At 35.2% G+C, this 13,991-nt stretch overlaps 1 protein-coding gene across 1 annotated transcript in view; it reads right to left on the reverse strand.

The window, feature by feature from the left end:
* F13A1 (coagulation factor XIII A chain) overlaps positions 1-13,991 on the reverse strand; it is a 187,340-nt gene that overhangs the window by 108,459 nt on the left and 64,890 nt on the right. Inside the window, exon 6 of the mRNA XM_053664120.1 lies at positions 370-488. Coding sequence (XP_053520095.1) covers positions 370-488 — 119 coding nt within the window. The remainder of the gene's footprint in view (positions 1-369; positions 489-13,991) is intronic.

Genomic DNA, 13,991 nt, shown 5'->3' on the forward strand with positions numbered 1-13,991 from the left:
GCATCGTTGTCAAAACACCTTTCTTAACAGAAAAAAGCTCAGTCCATTTCAGGTTGCAGAGCAAGGTCTGAGCTAATGAGACTTCACTGTACTAAGATGCCAGAGCACCTCCACTACAATGCTATGTTTTCCATAGAATCTCTGATCTCTGTCACATTGCAATAACCTAAGAAATGTGATTTCAGCTGATAAATTATGCAGTTACCTTTCTAAGTCTCTACTTCTGGGCTCTCAGTCTTGGAGTCTCAGATCCTGAAAAGCAGGAAATTAGGCTTGTCTAATATTGACATATGGCACCCTGCACTGATACGTGTGACAAAAATATTAAGCAAAAATGTCCTTGACAATGACAAAGTTTAAATGGCTCACCTGGCCATAGCTCCAGCTTCTTGTCTTGATGTTATTGACATCTCCATAAAAAATAACCCCAATGTCATTCAGGACATACTCTTCTCTTTCTCTGTCATCTTCTAGGTATACGGCATCCTCTGCATCATAAGTGAAACATAATGACCATTATCAAACCAGATTATAGTCATATATTTGGAGTTTGTTTGGCTTTGTTCCTATACTGTAATTTAATCAATTAAATAAAAACAAGTCTTTTGTTTCACTAAATATAGCTTATTTCTCAATATATAATTTTAGCACTGGTGAACCTAAATGTCTGTAAATAACATTTGCCAGCAAAATGCTGGTAAACTCTGGCTCTTTAAGTTCCAAGCGGCATGATTAAATGGACATGTCTCATTAAACATTTTAGGATTCTGGTGCATTAGTAGTTTTAGTGTCAGAATTCTATGAGGCAGATATAAATCTGTAACCAAATCAAAAAAATAATTTTCAATTTATCAGTGTTAATAGAAAACTAGCTGAATTGAAAATGATATTTAAAACAGGTCTGGGGCATATGAGAAGACTGCAGCATTGTCTGTCATCACTGATGGGAACAGGGGGGCTGCAGCTGTCTCCTTTCAGTGGATAATTGTTGTGGGTGTGTTGGGAAGTAGGTGCCCAACCAGCCTCTCTGGTCAGCTTTGCAACAGCTTTTCTTCCCTGTGGCTCTAAAGTTAGAAAGGTCACACTACCCATCTGCCTACTTGGTAATCGGTCTGGAACATTCCCAGGGCAGTTGTGAAAGCTCAAAAAGCATCTTTAACACATGCAGAATCATACAGGTATGAATTACACTCAGGTAAATTTGCATGTCTGGCACAGGGTCAGTTCGTGTTCTCACTGGGGACATGGTTCATTACATTTCTCTGGCCCAGGTCATACCTGCCATCCCTGTCACCTTTTCAGTGTTTTTTCCTCCTCATTCCCTGATAAGGCTTTTACCACTATTGTCTCTGGAATAGCAGTTATCAATCTTAGTAGCACATTAGAATCATCTGGGTGTATTTAAAAACTCCTAATTCCTGGACTGAACTCAAGATCGATTAAAGCAGAATATTTAGGGGTGGGAGTGAGATGCAGGCATTGAGGCTTTTAAAAATATTTATTTATTTATTTTAAGCTCTCCAGTCATTCTGATATAGAACCAAAGTTGACAACAAATGCTCTAGCCCCTTGCTACTGGAAGACTGGTTGAAAGAACAGCACCACCGGGAAGCTTGTGAAAAATGCAGAAGCCCAGCCACCAGCTCAGACCTACTAAACCAGAATCTGCGTGTTAACAAGAACCACACAGGATTTACATACAAATTAAGGTCTGCAAAGTACTGCTCAGTGCTACCAGCTTCCATCCCTGTCCTGGGCTGTATATAGCTTTGATGGAATCCTCTGGAGACTCCCTGGTTTTGCCTGTTCTCCAGTACTTTTGTGTCTTCCTCATTCTGTTCTCTGCCTCTTGCCTACCATTTGCCTGGTTTAGCACAACTGTAAATACACACACTTACACACACACTTACACATATACCAATGTCTAATAAACTGTATGCATTTACAGTGTACAATTTCACAATCAAAATTATAAAAATATCCATCACACTGAAAGGTTCTTGTGCCCGTTTGTAATTCCTCCTATCTGAGCCTCTCTCTGATCCCCTCGGTTCCACCAGGGAATCATTAATCTGCTTTTTGCCACTATAAGTTAGTTTGCATTTTCTAGAAATTTCTGTTAATAGAATCATACAGTATGTACTTTTTTTTTCAGGGGGTCTTGCTGTTTTCACTCAGGCTAATTATTTTGAGATTCATTCGTATTGTAGTATGTAGCAATAATTTATTCCTCCAGGAGTCATTTTATCTTTCTAAAAAAATCAGAGTTACAGGGCGAGTGGGCAGCAACATTTCCTGAGCCCTTCAGGTACGAGCTTTGATGCCCCAAACTGCTGGCCTTGGCAGGTTCCAGGGGCCCAAGGCCATGGTTTCACCAGCAACCTCTCTATGGGCCTATGACTGCACATGGAAACGACAGCTGCATTCCAAGTGGATAACACATGAAGAAGTGACAACCGAGTTTGAGGCCAATATTTCTGGGTAAAAGCATGAAAGAAGAGTTTCATTTCAGAAGAAAATAGTGTGAGGGTGTAAGTGAAAAGGCATTAATTGTTTGCACATATATGGCACTCACCAGATGCTTTCAAACATCCTGAAAAGAAAAAGTTACTTCTCTTTTTATTGTTTTAATAGTGGTTTAACTGTTGGTGACCATTGTAATAGTAAACATTTTAGCCACTTTGGTTCCAAGTGCCTGTTTTTAAGATAGAAATTTCCTCTTATGACCACTGAGTTCTAGAAGACATTTAGGAATGTTTTAAACCTGTTTTCCTTATGATATAAGATGTATATGAAATTGTCCTATAAGATAATAGATGTTAGATTAGGTTTTAGAGCTACTATAAGTATTTGTTATAAAAAGAAATGAGTCAAAATAAATAGCCTAGAAATAGAAGCTATAATATGTATAGCTCTACCTGTAAAATGTACATATAATAAAGAAAGTATTGCAAATCAAAGGAAGTAACTAGAGTGTTCATTAAATTCAGCTAAGAAAACTGGTCGAGGAAAAGTAAATTTTATGTGTATGTAAATAAACTGAAAATTAATTTAAATGTGAATTTAACAATGGAAAGCATAAGAAATCTAGAATAAAATAAAAGTGAATATTTATTTGATTTCTAGATGAGACAGTTTTAGCTAAACAAAAGTAACAGAAAAAATCAAAAGGAAAAAGTGATTAATACATTTTATTTAATATAAATATAAAACCTGCTTTTCAAATATGGTAAAATTTAAAGCATATAATAAACTAGGGAAACATTTACAGAAATAGAAAGTGTTAGTAAACTTCTCTTATATGTAAAATGTTCCAATAAATTGATAAATGTGCTGATTGAGAAAGACGCAAATACAAAACTCATTAAAAAATCATAGTGTTTAAAAGAAAGTCAGCAAAAGGAAAACCATATCACAGAAGAGGAAATGTGACCATATATACATAAAAACAATTTTAACTAAGTAGTGTTCAAAAGACTGAATATTTTTAAAGAAAAAATATGTATGAACATCCATGTAAATTTATTTATGCATTTACACTTATTATACTCAATACCAGTTAATGTGTGATGAGTTTTCAATCTACTATTGGGATTGTAATAACTACAATATTTATTATTTTATTGTTTAAATTGAACCTTGAAAATATGTGATCTTTGAGTTCATTACCTTTTACCTAAAAAAGAAGGGAGGTAAATAGGTAGTGATACACATTTTCTGTATTTTGCTGTGTATAATGTGCACATTTTTGCCCAGATTTTTGAGGGAAAAATAAAAATGTGCACTATACATGAGTAGTACTAATCCCATATCTATATAAATGTCTTTAATTATTTTATTTATGCTTATACATTAAAAGTGAAACTCTAGAGAGCAATAACAATATCCTTTTGCAAAAGAATACCCTGGAATATGATAATAAGTTTTGTTTCTAAATATAAATAAATGAAGATTGAATTAAAAAATTAAAACAATAGATTTTTTCCCTAGAAGTTTGGGCCAAAAACATGTGTGTGCAGCATACGTGGCAAAATATGGTACATAGATACACATAGGTGCTTGTGTTTTAAAATGTAGAGATAAGGCAAAATTAACAAAGTTATCTGAGGGGAAGGGAGGGTTGTAAGCTGGACTTTCTCTATGAAGTATCTGTTTTGTGAATTTGACTTTGGACTAATATAAATGTTTTGTAAAGTTATAAAACAAAACTGAATAAAAATGAAAGACAAAGCAATTTCTAAATAAATGAAACCAAAAGGAAGCAAATGAATATGACTGTGTAATAGGTTGGTGGCTTAACCACAGAGAATTACTTCAAGCTATTTTAAAATTTCACTGTGTACTCCCAGTACAATATGACATAAGGACAAAAAAATCCCTGCAAAACAAGCAAATAAACAGAATTTTTAAAAAGGTAAATTGCTTTAGTAACCATAACATTTAATAATATTATAGTGCTATTTTGAAGCCAATATAATATAAGCAATTATCTTGATGACATTAGAAACTCAGATTTGCAGGATAAGAGAAGATATGCATAAACTAAATCAAAGAAATAAAAATTTAAACCTTGAACACTAAATTTAAGACATTTGTTACCTAATATCCCTTTCTTTACAAATCATTCTAGATTTAGTATTACTTTTCCACACTTCTGTTAAAGATATTTTTTTAATTTGAAGGGGAAAGATATTCTTTCAGTTTTTAATGACTTGCATGCATGATATAGGTAGTACTGCAGCTGCAGACTGATAGCTGGACTGATTTTTTAAAAAAAGATTTTATTTATTTATCTTTAGAGGGGAAGGGATCGAGAGAGGGAGACAAACATCAATGTATGGTTGCCTCTTGTGAGTCCCCTGCTGGGAACTGGCCTGTAACCCAGGCATGTGCCCTGACTGGGAATCGAATGCCATGGTGTGGTTCTCAATCCACTGAGCTATACCAGCCAGGGCTGGACTGATTTTAAATAAGAATGAAATTGTTAAAGGATTTGACTACAATATGAAGTTTTTCTTTAAAATCCTTGTTAAATGGCTACAAAAAGATTGACTCTTTTCTTTGGAGAGCACCACATGGCATGAGGTTCACACACGTGCTGATGCTCGCCAGCCGCCACAGTTTTCTGTGAATTATCTTTTTCTCTTCCAGAGTCAACAGTAAGAAAAACTGAATAAATAAACAAACAATAAATAAGACATTAACTGCTTAGTGTAATTTATTCACTTACAACATAGCAAGATAAATTAAATGAACTTTTGTCTAAAAATGCTGTCTGGAGACTGTTGTGTAAACACAGATCAATGGGGGAAAAGGACAGGACAACTGTAACTGAACAACCAGAAAAACAATAGAAAAAATTATCTTGAAACTGTAAATAGACACAGGTTTGTATCACGCTTAATTTGTTTTGTTTTCTTTTTTTTCATTGAAAATGAAAATTGAAATGAATTAATTCCATGCTTACCATGTTCTGCAACTAAGGGAAATATGTTAGCACAGTAATACTACAAAAACCCCAATGAGTAAAGAGTTTTGGGGTAGGCAGCTTCCTTGTTTCTTTTCTATCCACTCATGTCAATTAAGGTATTTGTTTCTAGACTAATAGATTCTTTGATATTTCTAGCCAGAAATCAGTCCCATAAATCTATTTTTGAGAGTACTTTGTGTAAAATAAAAATATTTAGCTTTGGTAATAATTTTTTAGGCTGAACTCCTAGCAAGATATTTTTCAATGCTTTTATTTACTATGCACTTAGACTATAAACTGTTTCTGAAATATTTTGTAACACTTTTTTTGTACTCTTGCCATTTGAAGAGGTTGTAGTGTAGCTGGTTCACATTTCAGTTGCAAAGTCAAAGACACTACTGGCTTTGTAAATGAGAATATTGGTGTTTCTGTGCTGGTATACCATCATTCCATCTGCAACTGAAGCTGGAATCCCATTGACCTTTTAACTCCCATTCACTTCTTCATGGTTAACAAAAGAAGAATGTGAAATTCATCAAATGTAGTTAACAATCCTATCAGGAGATGAATCCAATTTCACCAAAATTGAATTATGTTTTCTTCTGCTAAAATGATGATGCAGCTTGAAGACACATTGCCCCAAAATATGAAGACCTCCCTACCTCCAAAGTGATTTTCTCAGCTTGACTCCAGATTGCTGCTCTTTACTTTGTTCACCTACTGGGGGGTATGGTTACTTTAAGGGCGGGAGATGGGCATTCTAACTACTGTTCTGGGAATGTACAACAACAAAAAAAGAACATATGTGAAGGGAAAGACTGGTTATCTCTTCCCACTTATCTCTTCACATTTGGTTATGCTTATCTCTATGGCCTACAAGTAGATTTTTGGAGGTTTGCTTCAGAGATTTCCTATCTCTAATAGTTCTTAGAATACTGTTAAATATTTCAGTCAGAGTATACTGTAGTGATCATAAACTTAATCCCATTATAATAAAAATACCAAGTAAAATAATTAGTTGAAACTGAAAATATCAGTAATACCTCATGATGCATTTTCTCTTTAAAAACCACATTTTCTAGTTCTGTCCACTGAAAAGAACTAGACAATATAACAAACATAGTAACAACAACTGCCCTGAGCCTGAGTTATATTCTCTAAGTAACATTCTTTCTCCTTCTTTCTTCCCACTAAAAGGTGCCTGGGGTCCCTAAGAAAAATGACTCAGGGTCTGTGTCAGGAAATGTGTAAAACTAGACGAAAATACCCTTCCTACAAGAAAATAAGGAGGTTATTAAAGACTCTAGGGGACACGTTAAAGGAATTAGAATCCAACTTGATGGGGATTCCACTGGCAAAAAATGGGATCATTCAAATATCAAAAATAATAGTCACTGAAAAAGATCAGAACAAATAAAATATTTCAATAATTATGAATCCATAATGATTCTAAATGTTTATTATTCACCTTTGCAGGAATCTAGGAGCCAACTCATTATTCTGAAAATTTAGAAATAAGGAAAGAGACATGTATCTAAATCCATACAAATACAATCTCAAGGCAACAAAATAACTGCTGTAATAAATGCAAGAGGAATGGCAGATGGGAATAATACCATTTGGCAATCCCTAATGAAATAATGGATCTAGACTAAAATTTGGTCAATGACTAATAGGGAATTTCACAATAGATGGGTGGAACTGATAAAGTCTAATCCTATTGATAAAACTAAACATCAAAAAGAGGAACAACTAGACATTATTTATCTCCTGATAAGATGAGTGGCCTGGGAAACATATATCATGATTTATGAAGTTTTCTTCCTCTCCTTCCCCCCACCCTCTTGTACCCCACAACCCAGCAAAGAAAATGATTCACTTAAAAATGAATCTGATTTAGTCTCTATATCAAACTAACGACCTCACAAGAAATAGAGGGATTATAGAAATATTACATGACATCAGGAGATGGAAATTATCAAGCCTGAGAATTTATAAGTTCTACATGCTAAATGACTCAGTTTTAGCATCAAGTTTATGGGAAGAAAAACACAGATGAAAAGGATTGCTCTAGAGTAAAAAGTTTTAGAGATATATCGACCAAATTTTATTGATGGAGATTGATTTAAACAAAGTATGAAAATACTGTACATTTTTTAGAAATATGGGAAAATTTAAATAAGGACTAGTTATTAAATAATACAAAAGAGCACTTTTGAGAAAGAAGAACAAAGTAGGAGGGATCACAATACCTGATATCAAACTGTATTACTAGGCCACTGTAATCAAAACAGCCTGGTACTAGAATAAAAACAGGCACATAGACCAAGGGATTAGAACAGAGAGCCCAGAAATAAACCCAACTCTCTACAGTCAATTAATATTCGACAAAGGGGGCAGTAACGTAAAATGGAGTAAAGATAGCCTCTTCAAAAAATGGTGTTGGGAGAACTGGACAGCTACGTGCAAAAAAATGAAACTTGAGCACCAACTTACACCATATACCAAAATAAATTCAAGGTGGATAAAAGACTTAAATATAAGCCGTGACACCATTAAAGTCCTAGAGGAGAACATCAGCAAGAAAATCTCAGATATTTCACGCAGCAACTTTTTTACTGATATGTCCCCTAGAGCCATTAGTCACAGAGGATGAGACACACGTGGAGCAGAGGATCCCCCCAGCCATGCAGTGAGTGCAGAGCATCTGCAGCTTCTCCCACCTGAGACAGAGCTGGCCAAGCAAACTCCATCTACTCCAGTCCTGAAGCCATGAGATTAAATGCTTATTTTTTTATGCCAGTAAGATTTTCTGTGTTTTATTTTTCTTATGGAGCTAATTAAAACAAAGATGTAATTAAAATAGATTCTGGCGCAGTAATAGATAAATATGAGTATTCAGTTAGATATATATTTAGTCTCAGTATATGATACAGATGGCATTTAAAAGCAATATATAAGACAGATGGGATCAGTAAATGATGTTTTGACAACTGGTTATCCATGTGAGAAACAAATTCAGTTAGGTCTCTTTCTTTCACTATATATACAATTTACTGACAGATTTAATAGGCACATGGGTCTCCTTCCATTCCTTAATTCACATAAATTGTCCCAAATATGTACAAGTAGAGAAATACAACATTCAATAAATATATTAAAATATATTAAAGTTTACTGATAGTTAGAGACATTCAAACTAAACCATGAAATATATATTCTAGTTACTATATTGGCAAATTAAAGAAAATAGTAACACCAAGTGCCAAAGAGGGCTTGAAGAAATGGAAACTCCCATGGGCTGTGGCTGTGTTATAAAACACTGCAGCCTTTTTAAAGGGTAATTTGACAGTATACGTGCAAATCTAAAGTGTGAATTCACTTTGACCAAGCAATGCTATTTCCAGGTATTGATTTACAGAAATACATTTGTACAAAATGTATGTGAGACATTTAATATAGCATGGTATGCCATAGTGAAAATGAGAAGCAATCTAAATATTTGTAAATAAAAGACCACATCAATTATGGGCCCAACAATTTCCAGTAGTCATTAAAACATATTATATACTGATATAGAAGACTTTTAAAAAAAAGTAGGGTAGAGTAACATGTATAACGCAATCCCATTTGTTGTTAAAAAATCCACACTCTATAGATGAATGCATATGCACAGTGATACATAAAATTATAGCAAAGTCCAGAAACATATAAACAATTAAAATTGGTTTTCCCTGGAGATTCTTTAGGATTAGATGGTAAAAAGAAAAAGCCCACTTTTAATACTATATATGAGTGCATGTGTGTATATTTGAAAAGGACGATGTATTCAATTAATTGTTAATTTAAAATTAAAATATTCAAAAATACATTATGTAGATGAAAATACACCAGAATGTTAATAGTGCCTCTGATGTATAGATCTCTGAGTTCTTTTTATGTTTTCATTATTTTTATTTCTATAACACTTTCATCATCAGAAAAAAATTTCTTTTTTAAATTTGGTTGCATTTAAGTGAAACTGCCAGTTTAATAAGAGGTTACCAAGTTCGACTTTTATGTATTATTTTTTTTGAGGAGCAATACTGTTGTGTTTTTAAATTATCCATGTATTTATTAAATATCATCATCTAATCACAACCTTTTTTCCTTCTTTAAGTCTCCCTGAAACCTTTGTTTACCAGCACAAGTTGAGTTAAACCTTGTTCTGTTAGGGTCCTATGGATGCTGTGGTGACATCCATCCTACTAGAAGGAGGTTGTTCTGTGACTTATTTACTGAACAAGCATGTATTCAGTATTTATTATGTGCAAGGAACTTTCTAAGTGTGGCACAAAAACAAACTCATTAAAACTCATAACAGCCCTGAGAGAAAAATATTATCTACTCCCCACTTTACAGATGAGGAAACTGAGGAACAAAGAAGTAAAGCACTTTCCCAAGGCCACAGTACTAGTAAAAGGTGAAGCCAAGATTTGAATGCTATGCTGTCTCCCAAGTGGATTGTGACTCTTGAGTGAGGTGTCAGGCCAGTGTAGCCCCAGCCCTCAGCACAGGGTGCCCGGGAACACATGGTGAATGCCTCCTGTGAGAATGAGAGAGGGATGGATGTCTAGAGCTTGGCGAGTGAGAGAGCAATCCGTGGAAAGGAAGGATTTACCTTTGGGTTTTGGTTACTATTGATGGGAAGTTATAAATTTAAGTGGCACACTATGAATTGGGAGGAGTGCTGTAGTCAATATGAGGCAACCCCTTTGGTTCCCGGAGCCAAAGTAAATCTTCCCTGAAAATGGGCGGGCATAATCATGAATCCTCAGCAAGGCAAGGAAGTAAAACAGGAAGCCTTGATTTTTATTTTAAATTTATTTATGATTTTAAAAGAAGATTGAGGATGGAAAGTACTGCTTTATTTCCCATTTCTATTCAGATCTGTCACTTTAAAATATAGTTGTCCAAAGCTTGGATAAATAAAATCACCATGGAAACTCCAAAAAACTTCCTATGTTTGACAGATTAATAAAAATAGGAAAACTTAATCATTTGCCTCCGAAGAATTTTGTTGTTGGCTTTCTGGCACTGTTTTTGTTTGTTTTTAAGATTTTGCTTAGTGTTGCACAGGTGGCAAACACAAGGACCATGGGTCGAATCAGGCCCTCCACCTTGTTTTATCAGGCCTGGCACCTTGTTTCTACCCGGCGGCAGTGCCAAGCTCCCACTTAACTGTTAAGGAGTAGTTACATTTATACAGTCCTAAAATTACATTCAGCCCTTTGAAGGCAACCTTGAGGTTGATGTGGTCCCCAGTGAAAACGAGTTTGACACCCCTGTTACTGGTAGAGTGAGGTTTTACTAGATCCAGGGGAAAATGTATTCCCTATTTAGTCAGAGGATGCTACTAAGAGGAAACGCAAAATGACCAATAACTCAGTGTTCTAGAAAGCCAATAATTTGAAGTGTTAGAAGGCAGGTATGTATGCGTGTACATGCTTCTAAGTGTGGTGATTGGGAACTATACTTCTCAAATAAATAAGAACTGACAGGAGAAGCTAGGTCTCGATAGCTCATGGGGTTGGAGTGGCAGCACTGTGGACCTGCTATTGACAACTCCTTGATCCTAAGGGAGGTCTGGCAAACAACCACTAGCATAAAACTCAACAGGAAAACAGACCCCACCCACAGAGAGCCTTTGGTGAATGTGGCGCAATCCCTCCATCAACTGTATCCACAGCCCTGCCACCAGAAGAGACCTTAATTATGCCTTGTAAATAATCGCCTTCCCGGGTGACTAACATGAAGCAAGAAATAAACAAGAATGATTTCATTCATTTTATTCTTCCTCTGGTGGGAGTAGTGAGGTAGTTTTAAAAAGAGCATTATGGGCTGAGACATTTTGTGACTCAGTTATATGGCTGATTTCAGGTACCCTTAATAATTACCACTTACCTCCCCAACCAGAGAAAGTAAGAGTTTACAACAAACACATGAAAATGAATCCCAAGCCTATTGATTTTAGTATCTGTATAGTGCCTTTGGGAGAAAGAGGATTATTCATCACCACCTGGGCTGAAAAAAATCTTTTTTGCTTATTTACATGCTATTTTAAATTTAAAGCAAAGTCATTGAAGTCAAGCTTAGCAGAGTGAACTCAGGGATCAAAGAAATCTATAGTGGCCAGAAATGCCTTCATATAAGTTCTCTGAAAAGAATGCCTGGTGGTCTAAATTACTTTGTTTTTTTTTTAAATCTAATCATTTAAAATGAATAATGGTGTGGTCGCTTCAAAAAGGCAAAATGTGTCTCCTTTTTAGTGAAGAGAAATTTTAAGTGAGGGGTTTAGGAATAGCTTCTACTCACCTCCCTTTTATGTAGAAGCTGGACCTCACTAACAAAAGAGGGACCACTTATGTGGGTGAGTGTACTCACTCTTCGAGGAGCGACTTCATCTGCAGAGCAAATGTGATTCCAGACTAGTGTTACCATGATGTGGTTTTCCATCTCAAAGTAAATCAGAAGGGGTGGTGAACTCCAGCAGGCCGTGCATGCTGTAGGCATGTTGGGAATAACTGTGTCCACTGGAGCATATTAAGAAATGGCATTTCCAGAGCCTGTGCTTTCTTTCTCTTTTTCTGAAAGTTTCCAGAGTCACTGTCTTCCTAAAATTGTTTACTATGTCTTAAAGGCCTGCCTTTGTTATTCAAATGGAATGAATCCATGAAACACAGGCAAGTGGCTCCATTTATGTTCCCTGCAAATGTTGCATTACATTATAGCTCAGATCAGCTTGATAAGTATATTTGATTTGTGTTAATTTACCAGTTTTGCTGGTTAAGGACTTTTCAACTTTTCAGTATACTCAAATATCTTCAGAAGTTATTCAAGAAGCAATTCTACAGAGAATACCAGAGGTTCTTTACTTAGCATGAAGCCTTGAAGGGAGGGAGTCTGTGCCCCTGTGGCATGCTTACATTTTTTTTTAAACAAAATTTTTGTTTGATCTTATAGCTGTCAACTTGGTTTTACATTTATTTACATTTAATGGCAGGACTTTGCAATGTTGATTATAGAAGATTTCTGACTGGCTTCTACTTATTTTTTTTCATGTTACATGGGACAGAATAGCCATGGTTCTGGTTTTTAAAAAGCTTATGCTTACTGAATCAAGATACCCAAGTTTTAGCCTTAGCTTGTTTCCTAATTTTCCATGTGACCTTGTGAAATTTTTTAACAGAGTCTGTTTTGTCTCTTGAAATATGAGACTAATGACCATCAGTTCAATTAAGTAAACACCCACTGAGCACTAACTCAGTGCCTAGCACCATGCTAAACTGAATGAGAGAAGGATCCTGCTTTCCAAAACACACAATGCAGAGACACGGGCTATGAGCATTCTTTGAAGACTATAAAAAGCTACACATATAGGGAGTTGTAAAGCACTTGAATTGGCAGATTAATGTGATTCTGGATTAGATCTTTTCAAACTTGTTTCTTCCAGAAACATCTCAGCTTCGGGCCTTGATTCTGGGACCTCCTATATGCATTGAAAAGAATGTTTACTTTGTGCTCTCTGGGATCCCTCGTGATTGCAATGCCACACTGAATGATACTCCCTTGGTATAAAAAAAATGAATGAACCTCTAATGATTCAGACAGTGAGAAGAGTGATAATGCAATTTTATTAGAACTCCATAAAATTTAATTAAACAACAATTTGATTGCTATTGTATGTAAGCACTATTTTAGAGGCTAGAGAGGTTGCGAAGATATCAAGTAGGCCAGATGCCTTTGTTACATAGTCTAGTTGTGACATAACTTGTTTTAGTACCTTTCACATTGTAAGTTGTTTTTATTACTAGCTCATTTGTGAAATCTTTTCTAGAAGCTCTATTTAAGGCAAAGATTGTCTTTTTCACTGCCATATCACCAGTGCTTGATACTGCATTGACCCCTCATATTTGTGAATAAATAAATAGTACTGTTGTACTACTCATGGGTAATTATGTTGTCATGGGCACAAGGGGAGAAATACCCTCAATATTTATGGATTGAATGGATGAATGGCTCTAGTCTGAGGGTGTGAATTTTGGTTCTGGGCACAGGGGTTGGTTTCCAGGAGAAATGAGTGTTGGTCATTGTCACCCTGACAAATACCAATGCTGGTGAATTACTCCATTCTGTACTGAAGAGTCTAAAAGGCTTGAATAATTTTGAAGCAAATAGTACAAGGATAAATTTCATAATATACGAGCTGTCCATATTTACTTACTGTCTATTAGAAGCATCCAGATATTAGAAATTTATTAATTTCTTTACATTAAATTGATTTTTTGTTTCAAGAAAAATACAAAAAATCACATGGAATAAAAATGTAGAAATACCAGGTGTTAATTTGGTGTCAGATGCTGAGAGAGAAAAATCTACACATACATGTTCCCACAAACACAATGGCACGTACATCATATAGGTTTTTGACATTTTTCAAAATGGTACAATGTGAGATTATATCTACAACTTATTTATGATG

This window comes from Artibeus jamaicensis, unplaced genomic scaffold (genome assembly GCF_021234435.1).
Source record: "Artibeus jamaicensis isolate MK-2021 breed Jamaican fruit bat unplaced genomic scaffold, CSHL_Jam_final contig_335, whole genome shotgun sequence".
NCBI classification, from domain to species: domain Eukaryota; kingdom Metazoa; phylum Chordata; class Mammalia; order Chiroptera; family Phyllostomidae; genus Artibeus; species Artibeus jamaicensis.